An 18,470-nucleotide genomic window follows, 5' to 3' on the forward strand; every position below is an offset into this window, starting at 1 on the left:
TGACCAGGGGAATGTGAAAAACAATCCTCCAGGCTTGGTGGATGACGAGGATTTGGACCCTGAAAGACCGCAATTGGATGAAATGTTTATTAGTTCTGATGTGATCTCTAAGATTAATCATGCTTGTAAAATACATTTATCCTGAATGTGGGAATATTTAGTCAAAGGGGTGGATTGTTAGATTAATTTGGATTTTAAGAATAATGACTAAAGAATTTCACCCCAAACACAGTATAAATGTTAGAATTATCATGTAGTGTCAACCCACTAACAGAAGGGGCATTACTAACCATTCAAGGGGGAAGGCGGGAACTGTTTAAGAAAGGTGGGAGGAGCATAGTGTCTTTGTTTGTCAAGGAGTATAAAAAACAGGATATTTGTGTTTTTGAGGAGAGCTCTCCATGAATACATTTACCGATAATTACTTGTGGATTGTGGACCTTGAATCATTGATGATTAAAACCAGAGCTTTACAACCTCTGGTAATGATTCAAGCTTAGGTCGAATTAGAGATAGAAATTCACATGACAGTAACCCGGTATTTCCCGCCCAAACCAGAAGTGTCATTCAAAAGCATTATAAAGCATATATATATATATATATATATATATATATATATATATATATATATATATATATATATATATATATATATATATATATATATATGTCTGGATTTGATTAGAGCTTTGATCCGCATGAAAATTGAAACCTGATGCTACCTGAGCTTGATGAGCCATATATTAAATACATTTTATGAGCCCTACATTAATTACATTTAATGAGCCCAAATGATTGTGCTGTTATCTATTGCATATATTATATAGGCTACTGCACATTACACATGACAGAAAAACATAAAAGCCCATAGATGTAGCTAACTATATTCTATCTTGGGTAATATTTTTTAGTGTGAACTGTACTGTATTGTATTATACTGTATTATATGGACTGGAATTATGCACATCGTTCAAACCATGATAAAGCAGAAGAGAACATGCGATTCTGGTGTAGCACATGCGGCCTACAAAGTTAAAAGTATAGGCTAGCGAATTTGATTTTAATTTTTAAATATAATAGGGCCTATTTGTATAATAAGTAGGCTGTCGCATATATACCTTTCATAATATCCCCCCTAATGTTATTAGCCTACTTCCTCTTTCTCTCTCTATTGTTGCTTCATTCCTTCCTCGCTTTCAACAATTAAATGAAATAAGTTTCCTTGTCCTTATCTTCATCATTCTAATGACATCCTTGAATAATATAGGACTAGAATTCTTTCAAACTACCCGTGAGTTCTATTGGCTGCTGTATTTAACATTAAGCAAAAAAGAGCTTGCGTCCATCTTCGAATAGTCTATTGGTATAAGAAATACAAAAAAAAAAAGAATGTCCGGCAAGCTATTCTAGTATAGCTTTTCCTGCATGGGTCTCCAAGAGCTAAGGAGCGTTTTTGTAAGGAGAGGCCAGCGGAACACAGGTGCTTGCGAATTGTGCAAGAGACAGAGGCTATAAATTAGAAGCTTATTACGCATAACCCATCATGAATTAGCTAAATATAAGGCTAATACTGCATTGAATGTATTACCTGAAAGAGGTAGGCTTGGGCATCTATATATAGGGCTATATACAGTATAAATCTAGAACAGGGTTATCTATTTTGGATGCAATTTGAATGGAGTTGACGGAGAAAGAGGAAGACTGTGAGAGTGCTTGCGCGTGCACTGATTTAAAGCAACGATATTCGAGTGATAGACTGTTTTAAAACTCTGCAGCTTTAATTAAAAAATATATAATCTTTCAAATTAAAAGACAAGGTGACCCCCAAAAGCCAGATGTAGAGGGGTAAATTAGACGTACATTCGGTCTTTATATTACTGTAGTATAGGCTATGCTGCAGCAAATGTAGGCCTACCTGTCACAAGAAAAAAAGTTACCATGATGAGATGATAGGTCTACATGCATTGTGAACTGTCATTTGGACAGTGTGGTAACCAGGTGGGCTGCAGGTTTTGGCATCTTGCTTTGCGGGAGCATTATGTCAACAAAGTAAGTCAACTTTTCCCCAGAAAATAATAGTAGTTATTAAAAGATAAATGTATTTGATTTGATGGGGAAAAGTCAAGACTAAAATCATTCATAATGTTTAACAATGTATTCTAAATATATGTCAGTCACCTGTGGTTTTTATCCCCTGTTGTGTATAATGGGACAGGAAGTTAAGCTAGTGGTATGTTCTCATTTGACATATTCATAACTGGGCTACAGTATCTCTAACATTTATTTCCTATTTTCTTTGTAATTTAGAAAGTAATCTACGATGAGGCTCTGAGCAGCTTCTTCCGGAATGTTGACTCAAGGTAATTCCATCCCGCCCATCTCTTGCTGTGACCCATTCAACCCTAACGACTACATGGCTGTGAAACGTGCACGCTCAGTCCATCAGTCAACCTTTACTCACCTTCTCAAATGACCATTGTTGTTCCCTGCTATGTGTGTATTTCCAGCGGAAGCGACGGGGGAGCTTGTGACATCACCGGTGGGAGAATATGATCCCAGGGTAAATTCCAGTGATGATTTATTGTCTCTGCTTGATTAATGTGACCGTATGTGTGTGTGTGTGTGTCAGCTTCACACACCCTCTGACAAGAGGAATGCCCTCTGTACAGGCGGTGTTGGTAGACATGGAGGAGGGCATGGTGAACGAGATCCTACAGGGCCCGCGTGAAAGAGAAGTTTGACAGCACTCAGCTCATCATTGACGTGTCTGGCTCAGGCAACAACTGGTTAGGGACTGAGTGAGTGAGTGACTGACTGTCTCTCTGTCTGCATGCCTGCCTCTGCCTGCCTCAGGCATGCCATCTCACATGCCCATGTGCAGCTTTTTGTCCAAGTTCTGTATAGGCTAGGTCCCTCAAACTCAACTCTGGACCTCGAAGCCAGTTTCACTGTGCTTTTCCATTGTTCCCCTCTAATCAGGGACTGACTTAGACCTGGGACACCAGGTGGGTGCAATAAATTATCAGGTATAACAGAACAACAGCAGGCTCCTTACATCGAAGGGTAAAGAGTTTAGTACCCTTGGGCTTGACATGGTAATCTCATCAGTATGTGGCATGTAAATAGTCTAGTTCAGTGGAGATAGCATTGTCAGCGGTTTGGTGTGTAGTGATTAGTGCTTTTTTATGTCTGTTCGGTTTCGATTATTATTATTTTTAGACATGAAATGCTCTATGCATTATGTGGGTTGAATGCTGTAACAACACAGAATAAAACAATTCACCAAAGTCCCATGATGGTGAGGACTGCTCATTATTGCTTATCACTTATTAACTACAATTAATTCACATTACTTTACTTTAATAAAATATGTGTTTTATTTGATGACTTTATTATTTCATTCCAATGCTGTCTGACAAAATCACTATTTTGTAGTTCTACAAAGTAAATAAGGCATACTTTTATGACTGCTGAATATCAACAATCAGTCACTTGGATCATGTATTTTCCAGCTCATGGAGCAACTGCTTTCTATCCCTCTCGATCACGTGCTGCGCGCAGACCGGACAAGTTTAAGCAGACACGCGGCAATTATGTGGTCAAACAATGCCAAACTTCTTCTGTAAGTGTGCAAACTCATTCATTTCTCTCCAGGGCAGTGGGCCACTGGACATTTAGCTCAACCTACAGGGAACAGATCGTGGACCAGCTGAGGAGGGCAGCAGAGCATTGTGACTGGCTGCAATGCTTCTTATTCACTCAATGGGTGGAGGTGAGGACTCAGTGTACAAATGCATTCATAGTCTCATAACTACTGAAACACATTAATAAACATGTTATAACTGCATGAACGGCATTGGTGCTTTCAGTTACTTTCAGTGTAATGTTTTGGATGACCATAATGTGTTTTGTCCTATGCTGTGATGGTCAGGGACTGGATCAGGCCTGGGCACCTGTGTTTTAAAACTTCTGGAGGAAGAGTTCCCCGAGGTATGTCGTATCGTCACCTCAGTCTGCCCCTCAGCAGAGCATGACGTCATCACCTCCCCCTACAACAGTGTCTTAGCCATGCCGGAGCTCACCGAGCACACCGACTTGTGTTCTCCCTGTGTAAAATCAGGTGTGTGGCTGTCTGTGTGTCCGGGTTAAAGTGTAATCTTAGTCTTTGATTCAGTGCTCAGGTCTTTCCTTATTATGCATGTAGTGTATGATGTACATTCTGTTTCTGACAGTTAAAGTTAAACGACAGTGATTTCCTTCCTTTGTCCATTTTTGTTATTCTTCTTCCAGTCATTGGTGGACATAGTGAACAACATAAAGCACATGTCCCAAAGGTTCTGTGGTCAAGAAGGACACTACCATCATCTCAGGCCAGGGAGGGGTCAGTGGAGCAGAGAAGACCTTTGATGCCATGAACAACATCGTAGCCAACCTGCTGCTCAATATCCCCAGGTAGACTACTGGAGATAGACAGGCTGCTGTCTGTGGCACTAGGCCTTTTATTGACCTTCACAGACCCACTTCATTGAGCCTCCCTGGTGTTTGGAGTCTGGTCTTCTCCAGTGTATTTTACTGCCACTGTAAAAACCAACATCTGTTTTTGGATAAAATAAAACATAAAAAAGCAATTTGTAAGAAAATGTAGAGGAAATTCTGAATTATAAAAGTACTGTAATAGAATTACAAAAGACCCACCCCACCACCAACAACGTAATTGCACAGTGCAGTCATTGCACTGTTAAAGGGGGGTTATTTGTGTCAATAAAGAAGAATGCTTGTTTGTCTGAGGGAATAGCATCTGTCTGCTTGGTTCTTACATGTCTGATGTGATATCAATTCACTGATTGTTTCTCTGCTGCTGTAGTTCGGCTCGTTTTGAAGGATCGCTCAACATGGACCTGAATGAGATAGCCATGAACCTAGTTCCCTTCCCTGCTGCACTACCTGGTGCCCAGCGTCACCCCTCTCTACACCCTGGCTGATGTTAACATCCCCACCAGGAGATCTGCTCTCCTGTCCCAACTCCTATTTTTACCTACTCTGGAACTCAGAATATTACATTGCCCACCGCCCTCTGTACAAGTGCCCTTTGTTGACAGTCAGTGAATGGCAATGCTCCGTCACACCCATGCTGTCTACTCTGATCTATGCTGTATAAAATTATGGTGTCTCAAAGTGGGATCTCACAGTGAACTAGGAATACTAGAGAGACCTATGAATAGCACATGATGCCAATGGTGTGTCCAGGCATGTATAGTGTAATGTGAAAGTGCAATACAGTAGTGTAGTATCTTTGTTAGTTGAATGCATTTAGCTACAGTACATTGCTGTATCGTGTAGCTCAGTGAGTAGAACACGGCGCTTGCAACGCCAGTGTTATGGGTTCGATTCCCAAGATGGACCAGTATGAGAAAATGTTTGCACTCAATAAATAAAATCAAATAAAATCAAATTGTATTGGTCACATGCGCCGAATACAACAGGTGCAGACATTACAGTGAAATGCTTACTTACAGCCCTTAACCAACAGTGCATTTATTTTAAACAAAAAAAGTAAGAATAAAACAACAACAAAAAAAGTGTTGAGAAAAAAAGAGCAGAAGTAAAATAAAGTGACAGTAGGGAGGCTATATATACAGGGGGGTACCGTTGCAGAGTCAATGTGCGGGGGCACCGGCTAGTTGAGGTTGTTGAGGTAATATGTACATGTGGGTAGAGTTAAAGTGACTATGCATAAATACTTAACAGAGTAGCAGCAGCGTAAAAAGGATGGGGTGGGGGGGCAGTGCAAATAGTCCGGGTAGCCATGATTAGCTGTTCAGGAGTCTTATGGCTTGGGGGTAGAAGCTGTTGAGAAGTCTTTTGGACCTAGACTTGGCACTCCGGTACCGCTTGCCGTGCGGTAGCAGAGAGAACAGTCTATGACTAGGGTGGCTGGAGTCTTTGACAATTTTGAGGGCCTTCCTCTGACTGTCACTCTTGATAAGAACGTCTGCTAAATGACTCAAATGTATGAGTCATTGTGGATATGAGTGACAGTCTGCTATGATGTAAATGGTATGAATACATTTTGTAGTTATGTTCTTTTTTACCTGTGCTCTCTGTCTGTGTCTTTCCTGCCTCAGGCTGGACCAGATGTTTACTGATGCCTCCAGTAAAGACCATTACCTGGCCTGTGCCCTCATGTTCCGGGGCAACGTGCAGGTGTCTGACTTCAATGACTTCAAGAGCACTATCCTCCCCTCCCCAATCCTGTTTCCGATCTCCAATAAAAAGTACCACCCAGACTCATACATACTCATAAGGCCCAGCGATGACCTTCCCAGCTGCTCACTCTCAAATAGTGTTCTTATTCAAAGCTGTGTGTTTATGCTCCACTACAGATGCCCCTGAATCATGACTGGCCTATTCAGCTCCCACCTTCTCCTCTCCCCTCCCTCCACTCCCTGCAGATACCTTTTTCATGTGGCATGTTGTCAAGCGCAACAGAAACAGGTGTTTTTATGAGAGCACATACCTGTGCGTGACCACCATGTAAATCAGGAGGAGAAATCTCCTGGAGCACAGACACCATGTGGCACATTTAGGTGACTTTGGATAGCGACAATATTATTCACTTTGGTTGTTGAATTAGACTGTACATCTAGATATGATTTAAAGTAAACCCTGGATATGTGGGCTGCTTTAGTGTCTGGTAACCTGTGGGCTCGTTTCCAGGAGCCTAAACTTCTCCATTGAGAATGAGAAACTGACCCTATATGTTTTCATAGAAAAGCAGGTTGACCAATGGTAGCCCCATATTCATTCTCATTCCCTTCTTCTTCGTCTCAGACTGAGGCCCACATTGCCCATTGTGTCGTGGAACCAGGAGGGATGGAAGGCAGGGCTGTGTTCTGTGCCCCCTGTGGGTCACTCCTTACTGGCCCTGGCCAACAACACCTGTGTCAAGCCCACCTTCATGGAGATCCGAGACCACTTCACCAAGCTCTACAGGAAGAAGGTACATCCTAACATAAACTTCAATCACAACAATCTTAAACTGTTGAAAAAGAAGTGTTTAGAGTCCAGAAGATTGAGAGGTAAATACAGCAAACAGACCAATTTCCATTTCACAGAGGACAATAGCAGAGTTCAACTAAAGAAAGAGAAGCGGTTCATGTTCTCTAAGCAGGGCTGTAGGCACCAGTATTTTCCCTGCGGTCAGTGTAGAGTACATCCCTATCTGACATAATGGATTGTTTTGGCAGGCTCACTTGCATCACTACCTGCTTGTGGACGGGATGGAGCAGGGCTGCTTCACAGAGGCCATCTCCTCCCTCTCCTCCCTGATGGATGGGATGGAGCAGGGCTGCTTCACAGAGGCCATCTCCTCCCTCTCCTCCCTGATGGATGGGATGGAGCAGGGCTGCTTCACAGAGGCCATCTCCTCCCTCTCCTCCCTGATGGATGGGATGGAGCAGGGCTGCTTCACAGAGGCCATCTCCTCCCTCTCCTCCCTGATGGATGGGATGGAGCAGGGCTGCTTCACAGAGGCCATCTCCTCCCTCTCCTCCCTGATGGATGGGATGGAGCAGGGCTGCTTCACAGAGGCCATCTCCTCCCTCTCCTCCCTGATGGACGGGATGGAGCAGGGCTGCTTCACAGAGGCCATCTCCTCCCTCTCCTCCCTGATGGATGGGATGGAGCAGGGCTGCTTCACAGAGGCCATCTCCTCCCTCTCCTCCCTGATGGATGGGATGGAGCAGGGCTGCTTCACAGAGGCCATCTCCTCCCCCTCCTCCCTGATGGATGGGATGGAGCAGGGCTGCTTCACAGAGGCCATCTCCTCCCTCTCCTCCCTGATGGATGGGATGGAGCAGGGCTGCTTCACAGAGGCCATCTCCTCCCTCTCCTCCCTGATGGACGGGATGGAGCAGGGCTGCTTCACAGAGGCCATCTCCTCCCTCTCCTCCCTGATGGATGGGATGGAGCAGGGCTGCTTCACAGAGGCCATCTCCTCCCTCTCCTCCCTGATGGATGGGATGGAGCAGGGCTGCTTCACAGAGGCCATCTCCTCCCCCTCCTCCCTGATGGATGGGATGGAGCAGGGCTGCTTCACAGAGGCCATCTCCTCCCTCTCCTCCCTGATGGATGGGATGGAGCAGGGCTGCTTCACAGAGGCCATCTCCTCCCTCTCCTCCCTGATGGATGGGATGGAGCAGGGCTGCTTCACGGAGGCCATCTCCTCCCTCTCCTCCCTGATGGATGGGATGGAGCAGGGCTGCTTCACGGAGGCCATCTCCTCCCCTCCTCCCTGATGGATGGGATGGAGCAGGGCTGCTTCACAGAGGCCATCTCCTCCCTCTCCTCCCCTGATGGATGGGATGGAGCAGGGCTGCTTCACAGAGGCCATCTCCTCCCCCTCCTCCCTGATGGATGGGATGGAGCAGGGCTGCTTCACAGAGGCCATCTCCTCCCTCTCCTCCCTGATGGATGGGATGGAGCAGGGCTGCTTCACAGAGGCCATCTCCTCCCTCTCCTCCCTGATGGATGGGATGGAGCAGGGCTGCTTCACGGAGGCCATCTCCTCCCTCTCCTCCCTGATGGATGGGATGGAGCAGGGCTGCTTCACAGAGGCCATCTCCTCCCCCTCCTCCCTGATGGATGGGATGGAGCAGGGCTGCTTCACAGAGGCCATCTCCTCCCCCTCCTCCCTGATGGATGCGATGGAGCAGGGCTGCTTCACAGAGGCCATCTCCTCCCTCTCCTCCCTGATGGATGGGATGGAGCAGGGCTGCTTCACAGAGGCCATCTCCTCCCTCTCCTCCCTGATGGATGGGATGGAGCAGGGCTGCTTCACGGAGGCCATCTCCTCCCTCTCCTCCCTGATGGATGGGATGGAGCAGGGCTGCTTCACAGAGGCCATCTCCTCCCTCTCCTCCCTGATGGATGGGATGGAGCAGGGCTGCTTCACAGAGGCCATCTCCTCCCTCTCCTCCCTGATGGATGGGATGGAGCAGGGCTGCTTCACAGAGGCCATCTCCTCCCTCTCCTCCCTGATGGATGGGATGGAGCAGGGCTGCTTCACAGAGGCCATCTCCTCCCTCTCCTCCCTGATGGATGGGATGGAGCAGGGCTGCTTCACAGAGGCCATCTCCTCCCTCTCCTCCCTGATGGATGGGATGGAGCAGGGCTGCTTCACGGAGGCCATCTCCTCCCTCTCCTCCCTGATGGATGGGATGGAGCAGGGCTGCTTCACAGAGGCCATCTCCTCCCTCTCCTCCCTGATGGATGGGATGGAGCAGGGCTGCTTCACGGAGGCCATCTCCTCCCTCTCCTCCCTGATGGATGGGATGGAGCAGGGCTGCTTCACGGAGGCCATCTCCTCCCTCTCCTCCCTGATAGAGGACTACAGTCAGCTGGATGCCACCAAGGACAGACTGACTCTGCCATATGAGGTCCTCTCTGTCTACACATAGTGGACTGTTAGTGAGTGCAGGTGTGTGTGGTAATGTGTGGGTGTGTACATGCAAAGCAATTTAGTATTTTACTAAAATAAAACAGTACTGTAATTTGATAAATAACTGGTTTATTTCTTTTTTATAAGTTACAAAAGATTTCATACACCTTTGTGTCTAAATGATATTCCTCATCGATCAAAATAAATTAGAATGAATTGCTGAGTAATGAGTATGTATGCCTTGAAACAAAAGGACCTAAAAATGATCAAAGACTCCAGCCACCCTAGTCATAGACTGTTCTCTCTGCTACCGCACGGCAAGCGGTACTGGAGCGCCAAGTCTAGGTCCAAAAGGCTTCTTAACAGCTTCTACCCCCAAGCCATAAGACTCCTGAACGGCTAATCATGGCTACCCGGACTATTTGCATTGCCCCCTCACCTCACCCCAACCCCCTCTTTTACGCTGCTGCTACTCTGTTTATTATTCATGCGTAGTCACTTTAACTCTACCCACATGTACATATTACCTCAATTATCAATTTTTTTACTTAACACTTATATTTATATATTTTTTGCTTTTCTTAAAAACTGCGTTGTTGGTTAAGGGCTTGTAAGTAAGCATTTCACTGTAATGTCTACACCTGTTGTATTCGGCGCATGTGGCAAATAAGATTTGATTTGATTTATTATGTCAACAATACAAAATAAACATTTATACCAAACTAACAATTCAAACTAACAATCCAAATCTGTAGTGAATCAAAGTGGATTTGAGATAGTATGAGGTATTTTGAAGCTAACTTAGTTGTGAATTAACTGGTAGAAAGATTAATTGTGATCCAGCTGGTACAACACTGTGTTTGGCATTGATTAGGGGTTACGATCAGTGGTTCTCTAGATCTTAAAAAATATTTAAGAAGAAAACTGACCCATAACATGTTTGCTCTATCTATCCCTGTTACCACTACTGGCCTCACTGACAGCCCTATTGTTAATGAGGTACTGTAAAAACCATATCATTTTATCATGAGGTCTAACCCCAAATTACTTACATTACGTTTCCCTTCATGTTAATTGTTAAGCAATCTGCCAAGCCCTAGTTGTCTCTATCCAGTCAAACTTCATGAGTTGAGGTTCCACGTGTTTCAACTTTTCATATCAGCCCACTGGCATCTAGCCAGAGAACACAGGCACTGTTCAGGAGCATTTCATGCCCAGACTGAACTGTGACCAGGGTTCAGTCCTGTCCACTTAACCATCATGACTTGGTCAGAAGCAGTAAGGCCAGGCCAGTGTTGGAGTCTGTGGGCATGGACATGGATGAGGCTCTAAGGTTGATATAGATGCTGGAGAAGGTGCTAGAGGAAGCGTAGCTCTGCGAACATGTCCTCAGGGTCATCGCACTTCCTCTGGCACACGCAGGACATTATCCACTGCATCTTCCAGCGCACGCTGGAGCCGCCCTTGCACTTGAAGTTGACGGCCACCATTTTGGATTTGTTGGGGACGCAGCAGCGCTTGTCGGTGCAGATGCCGCAGTAAGTGGGTTTGAAACTCTTGGTGCTGGTACACCCAGACAGGGTCAGCTTCTCCGCTTTCTTGGCCTGGAACTTGGGCTTACACATCTTTCCTCTCAGCATCTAGAGGGAAAAAGGACATTTAAATTTACCCTGGCCGTGACCCCACTCTCCGAGGGTGTCTTAGGGAGAGTTGGGATATACAAAAAAACACATTTCCTATTCACACATGCGTATTAATACACACCTGTACATGTGTGAAATAAGACAAATGTAAGCACCCACCAAGTTATTATTATTATTAAGTCTTAAGATTCATATAGAAACCCTATCAGACTTCTTCTGCTCTCCTTTGGTGAATGTATACAGTCAATCCAAGACCACTGTCATATTTAGGGTGTTGTGGGCATACAGGGAATTCCTTTTACATTTCACCCATCATCCCCATCTGAACAATGCATCATCAGCCCCCAGAGAGAGCCTGGCTGATCGGTGGTCGGTCACCTTGACGTTCTTCATGATGCTCTTCTCACACGGCCGCAGCAGGCAGAGGCGGCGGTCCTTCCTCATCTCACACTTGCCGTTGTCGTTGTTGACCCAGACTGAGATACCCAGGCCGCAGGTCTTGGAGCAGGGACTCCACGGAGTGGTCTGGATCAGGCAGTTCTTCTTCCAGACTAAAGGAGGATCCCTGTAAGCTTTCAGTATTAAAGGGCACTCAGACCGCTAGAAGAAGGAACCCGCCTGTCCCTGCCATGCTGCCACAGAGCACATGCTGTTCAGAGTGAATCAAGAGCCCTCAGTCAGCCACACTCCATCCTCTCTGCACTTCCCAGCCAAAGTAATAAAAATGCCCTCAGCCTCCCTCTTTCCATCCAGCTTACTTTCACAGCAATTAGCATTCCAGGGCAGACAAGCTGGCGATTCTGGCCCTGGTTTTCTCTGCTAACACACACCTGGCATGGTGGCCATGTAGGTCGTATCCTGCTGGTGCTTCCTGGAAGCACCGGGGGCGCTCTGGTGGCCGGCTGGCAGGGGTGTGTTGCTCCTCAGAGGGGCAGGACCCAGGAGACCAGCAGGCTTCCTTATGAAGGCCAGGGTGCAGCCGATGGCTCCCGCGATGCACGTGCACTTATACAGTGGGCTGGGCTGAAAGGCCTCGCCGTTCTCATAGTGGGCCCAGTTCAAGTCACAGCCCACTGCCATCAAGTCTAGGAGCAGGCGATAAGGGAAACAGAACTCAACTCAGTTGACTGGCCTATGCAATGCTTGCCGCATTCTTGTGGTGTTAGTGTGTCTCAAAGTGTGGTCAGCCTTGGGGTATTTGCCTGATTTAAATATGTGTTTGACCTAATGGAGTCCTTTGATGATCAAAGAGACCCTGGATAAATGAGTAAACCAGTCCCATGGAACTACAGGTTTATGCAAATCTCCAATCCTGAGTGAGTAGCATGGGATTGAAGTATTTTCATGTAGTAAAGTATATAGCCAGTTCTTTGAAATAGCAGAGACCTATTGCACAATCCAGCTCCTCTCCCCTCTGAAAATAAGTAATTGACCTTGAGACATTCAATTATACATTGACTTAACTTTGTTGATAGCCCATGGGCTACAAATGAAACGTTCACTCACAAGCGCAGACTCCGACCTCATATCGCAGCTGGTCTTTAGAGAAATCGCAGTACATGCCCTTGTGGGGGTCGCAGATGTCCCTCTCATTGCAGGCCTCTCTGATTTGCCGGGCACAGCTCTTACAGCAGCCGCAGTCATCCAGCACAGAGCTGACCCCTGGGGCACACTGGGGCTTAGCCCGGCACTTACAGGGCCAGTGGCAGAACTGTTTCCTCTCCAACACGGCCTTGCTGCCTCGCGGAGCAGACAGCTGCCCACCATGGTTCTGAGCCCTGCATAGAGACTGGAGGGAAGGAGAGGACAGGGTTCTTATAGGGTTAAGGGTAAAAGAGCACTGCTTGGGAGGTGGGATGAACAAAGACCAGAGGGTCCCCTTAAACTAAAACAAGTAATATTATACAAAGCCTGTGATTTACTGTTCTGAAAGTGTTGCTTTATGTGACCTAATATAGAAGTTCTTGATAAAGTTTAAAGTTCACCAAGAAGTCACCTATGGGTAAAACTTTCAGAACATTCACATTTCACAACAGTCAAGAGGCTAAAGGATAGAACAAGGATAAAAGGATCAGAACAGCAAAACAACGCATGATTAGTAAAAGTATCAACAAATTCCATCAATCAATTTGAAAAATCTATGTTAGCCCAAATATTATAGCAATTATATCGGTATTAATTGTGCGCGAATTCAGATAAGCATTTTGGTTCACACTTTACAATATATCATACATTCCTGATGTGTAAATTACTGCATTTTTGTATTTTTCATTCCCTGTCAAACATACATGGACAGTGTTTGCAATTTCAGCAATGACTTCTCATTCATCTAGAAATAGCCATGTTTAAATCAAGATGGAGCCATCGAAAAATCAGCTCATCACTTATGCTTCTTAACAGCTTCTACCCCCAAGCCATAAGACTCCTGAACAGCTAATCATGGTTACCCAGACTATTTGCATTGCCCCCCCCACCCCCACACCACCCCACCTCAACCCCCACTTCCCACCCCCCTCTTTTATGCTGCTGCTACTCTGTTGATTATTTATGCATAGTCACTTTAACTCTACTCACATGTACATATTCCCTCAATTACCTCGCACATTGACTCTGTACCGGTACCCCCTGTATATAGCCTCCCTACTGTTATTTTATTTTACTGCTGCTCTTTAATTATTTGCAATTTGTTATTTTTTACTTATCTATTTTTTACTTAACACTTTTTTATTTTCTTAAAAACTGCATTGTTGGTTAAGGGCTTGTAAGTTAGCATTTCACTGTAATGTCTACACCTGTTGTATTCGGCGCATGTGGCAAATAAAATTTGATTTGATTTGATTTAAACAAGTAGCTCCTTTGTACATGAGCAGTACGTCCCAGTATTTACCTCAGTTTAACTGGGAGCAATTCATTTCTGTTCCAGCATATGGAAATTCTATAGCACAGATTTCAACTGTATTATTAAAAAAAGGACAACTCAGTAGAAGGGGACAAGTCAATGAAATGCCCATTGACTATGATGCAATCCCAGTGTGTTGTCAGTTAGGTCCATAGTGAGGGCAAGTGCTTAGTGTCCATTCCAAATGGCACCCTATTCTCTACATAGTGCACTACATTCTGGTCAAAAGTAGTGCACTACATAGGGAATAAGGTACTATTTGGAACACAGCCTTAACTGCTTCCCAGGGTCTCTGGGGGTTATGGCAAAAATCTGAAGCCTTTCTGCCAGGTTAACATAATGAGCTAATTTCATGGTGTGAAAACGGACCTACTCTACTGAAACCTTTCAAAACACAGCATACCTCATAACTTGCCCTCTCTTTTGTTAGTAACCTCTTTTAATTATTTAGAGTCTGATATGTGTGTGTGTGTGTGGGGGGGGTCATACTAAGATGGTCATACTATGGATCATTTATCCATTTGATTTAGAATTTAGGACCACTTTAGGTATCAAAAACATATACAGTGGCTTGCGAAAGTATTCACCCCCTTGGCATTTTTCCTATTTTGTTGCCTTTTTTGAAATTGATTTTTTTGGGGTTTGTATCATTTGATTTACACAACATGCCTACCACTTTGAAGATCCAAATTTTTTTTGGGGTGAAACAAACAAGAAATAAGACAAAAAAAAACAGAAAACTTGAGCGTGCATAACTATTCACCCCCCCCGCCCCCCAAAACAGCTGCAAGTCTCTTGGGGTATGTCTCTATAAGCTTGGCACATCTAGCCACTGGGATGTTTGCCCATTCTTCAAGGCAAAACTGCTCCAGCTCCTTCAAGTTGGATGGGTTCCGCTGGTGTACAGCAATCTTTAAGTCATACCACAGATCCTCATTTGGAATGAGGTCTGGGCTTTGACCAGGCCATTCCAAGACATTTAAATGTTTCCCCTTAAACCACTCGAGTGTTGCTTTAGCAGTATGCTTAGGGTCATTGTCCTGCTGGAAGGTGAACCTCCGTCCCAGTCTCAAATCTCTGGAAGACTGAAACAGGTTTCCCTCAAGAATTTCTCTGTATTTAGCGCCATCCATCATTCCTTCAGTTCTGACAAGTTTCCCAGTCCCTGCCGATGAAAAACATCCCCACAGCATGATGCTGCCACCACCATGCTTCACTGTGGGGATGGTGTTCTCGGGGTGATGAGAGGTGTTGGGTTTACGCCAGACATAGCGTTTTCCTTGATGGCCAAAAAGCTCAATTTTAGTCTCATCTGACCAGAGTACCTTCTTCCATATGTTTGGGGAGTCTGCCACATGCCTTCTGGCGAACACCAAACGTGTTTGCTTATTTTTTTCTTTAAGCAATGGCTTTTTTCTGGCCACTCTTCCGTAAAGCCCAGCTCTGTGGAGTGTATGGCTTAAAGTGGTCCTATGGACAGATACTCCAATCTCCGCTGTGGAGCTTTTTCTCCTCCTTATCTTTGGTCTCTTTGTTGCCTCTCTGATTAATGCCCTCCTTGCCTGGTCCATGAGTTTTGGTGGGCGGCCCTCTCTTGGCAGGTCTGTTGTTGTGCCATATTCTTTCCATGTTCTAATAATGTATTTAATGGTGCTCCTTGGGATGTTCAAAGTTTCTGATATTTTTTTATAACCCAACCCTGTACTTCTCCACAACTTTGTCCCTGACCTGTTTGGAGAGCTCCTTGGTCTTCATGGTGCCGCTTGCTTGGTGGTGCCCCTTGCTTAGTGGTGTTGCAGACTCTGGGGCCTTTCAGAACAGTTGTATATATACTGAGATCATGTGACAGATCATGTGACACTTAGATTGCACTCAGGTGGACTTTATTTAACTAATTATGTGACTTCTGAAGGTAAATGGTTGCACCATATCTTATTTAGGAGATTCATAGCAAAGGGGGTGAATAGATATGCACGCACCACTTTTCCATTATTTATTTTTTAGAATTTTTGGAAAAAGTTATTTTTTTCATTTCACTTCATTTCATTTGGACTATTTTGTGTATGTCCATTACATGAAATCCAAATAAAAATCCATTTAAATTACAGGTTGTAATGCAACAAAATAGGAAAAATGCGAAGGGGGATGAATACTTTTGCAAGGCACTGTATAACATTGCTATAGCTCATAGAAACACATTGAAAAACACGTTAATAAATGGCAAAAAGGACAGTAAAAAAATAAATAATAGGAAACAAGGTTTTGAAGTGTCTGTCCTAAATCTAGGAGACGTTAAAAAAAAACTCTGGATGTATTTTGTTGGTTTTAACACATATTTAACCCCTTTTTTTGGGTAGGCACAAAACTACAGTTACCTTCATACTTCCATTAGTTTTTTTAAACCGGTACCAGTTACCTTCAGACAAGTCCCGTGACACTTGTGGGGGTCGTACAGTGTTCGTGAGAATCTACCCTTTCCACAGTAGGGTCCCATTAGTTTGTTGCCCAAACGGTTTGGATGCTACCAAACATAAATTGGCACATCGACGGTACCAACTTCAGATGAGTCTCCTGACACTTGTGGGGGTCGTAGAGCAAAAGGGAGAACACCATCGTCTTCGTGAGAGTTTCCTCTTTCCATATAGTGGTCATAGTCAATAGTTTGTAGGTCAAACCGTTCGGACACTACAGATGTTTTCGCGAGAAGAGTGATTTTCAGGATGTCTCATGGTCTGACAAACAGTGGCGGCTCCTGAAAAAATTCTCAGGGGGGGCAATATTTCTGATGATTTAGGTGACCTACACACATTTTAAAAAAGATATGTCCAGCAACAACATGAAGACAGGGGCAGCATATAAGTCAATACCAGAAGCATTTATTGCCTGATCTCAAAACTGTTGGCTTACAAAAGCAAAATAAGTTATCACAGTAAAAATAATCAAGGGTGTTCTTTCACATTCCTCAACACTGCATAAACAATATGCATTTCCATAAAACACCTAATCTAATTGTGCCACAAAGTTGACAAGTCCAAGAAAAATACCAGGGTTGGTGGAGCCCTCAGTTTCATCTTTGCCTCGCAAAGCTAACTCAAACACTCCGCAAAACTTCACACACTGGATTAGCCGGCTGAGGATGTGGCGGTTCTTGCTAACTTCATCGTTGTGGCGGCGGACAGCTAGCCTGTATCCCTCATCCAGTTGAGTGGCAATGTTCACTCTCCCTAAAGCAGACAATCTCAAACAGCTATCCATGTGGGTCTTTGACAGCTCATGTTTCTTAATCTTTTCTGAAAGATGGTGCATGTCCATTACACCAGTCGCTGTCCAAGCGGTGCTGTCTGCCGTGCCGCCTTCAGGGTGAAAGAGTAAGCAGGGGTAGCAGAAGACTGCATTAGCTACATCACAGCCTGCTAGCCAGGTTTTTCGTTCGTACCAATTTTTGGAAAATCCTCGGGTGTAGGACTTTCCCCCTTTAGTAGAAACCTGTTGAATTATTAAATTTGGTCTGGGAGGTCCTAATTGTTTCGTTGCCAATTTATCTTGATTTGTTCGCCGACAAAAAGGAACTTCTTTCAAAGAGACAATCGAGTTGCACTGAACGCTAGCCATCTTGACAGTAGTACGTGAATTGATTGACGCTGCTACCCGCTCTTTTCTTAGTTACGTTCATGGTTATGTTACGTATGACGAAAGCGCGTAAGTGCAAGCCCTCCCGGAACCTATAGAGATTGTATTGAAAGCTCTGATATTTGAAAAAAAAAGATTTTACATGAGAGTCTATGAGAGACTTCTGGGGCGATTTTCAACCTGACTGAAATCGCCCCAAAAGGGGCGGGGCCATTTGAAGCACGACTTTAGCCTGATTGGACATTTAGTGGCAGATCAGACGTCTAGATTAGAACACTGATAACTACTGTTGCCGTGATATAATTGATTAGAAAAAAAATCCCTTCCTTTTCCCGTTTGGCAGTGCGTCGCCCATATCGCCCTAATGAACACACCGCCCCTGCTGACAAATACTGCTCTAGCTCTGCCACCTTTCACTGCAGATGCGGAAATGCGACTCTGGCGGATGCGGTGGATTGAGAAGCATCCAACGCAAACAACCTGATATCTCTAGTTTAAACTGACAGAGTTTGATAGGGATTATTTGGGTATGTAATTTAGATTGACACACTGGTGCATCAATCGACTAGGGGGTTAAAAAGTGACGCAAAGGGAACCCTTTTTACTGTAACTTTACTACAACATTACCTCACTCAACAAGGCTCCTGCCACTGAAGAATTGGATACTCATTCATGAAAAATGTAAATAAGTCCAAGAAAACACTTTCACTCTAATAAAATAAACTAGAAAGTAACCAATGCAAGTTCAACATATTTTAAGGTATAACTAACATATACAACCTTACTCTGAGAGCAACCCTACCATCTTTCTCTATGGCTTGCTGTCATCACCCTTTTCCTGGTTCTTCCTAGAAAGCAG

The 18,470-nt window shown here is 44.7% G+C and overlaps 1 protein-coding gene and 1 pseudogene across 1 annotated transcript in view; one reads left to right on the forward strand and one right to left on the reverse strand.

Annotated features, from left to right (window-relative positions):
* Nucleotides 1-1,959: 1,959 nt before the first annotated feature.
* LOC121552162 lies at nucleotides 1,960-9,458 on the forward strand (annotated as a pseudogene).
* A 688-nt stretch (nucleotides 9,459-10,146) lies between these two features.
* Nucleotides 10,147-18,470, reverse strand: part of LOC121552819 (cellular communication network factor 6-like) — an 8,503-nt gene continuing 179 nt past the window's right edge. The window contains exons 2-5 of the mRNA XM_041865875.2: nucleotides 12,589-12,871; nucleotides 11,913-12,167; nucleotides 11,461-11,654; nucleotides 10,147-11,079 (exon numbers count right to left, since the gene is read on the reverse strand). Of these exons, the coding sequence (XP_041721809.1) occupies nucleotides 10,798-11,079; nucleotides 11,461-11,654; nucleotides 11,913-12,167; nucleotides 12,589-12,871 (1,014 nt within the window). The 3' untranslated portion in view covers nucleotides 10,147-10,797. The remainder of the gene's footprint in view (nucleotides 11,080-11,460; nucleotides 11,655-11,912; nucleotides 12,168-12,588; nucleotides 12,872-18,470) is intronic.

Source organism: Coregonus clupeaformis, chromosome 36 (genome assembly GCF_020615455.1).
Source record: "Coregonus clupeaformis isolate EN_2021a chromosome 36, ASM2061545v1, whole genome shotgun sequence".
NCBI lineage: Eukaryota > Metazoa > Chordata > Actinopteri > Salmoniformes > Salmonidae > Coregonus > Coregonus clupeaformis.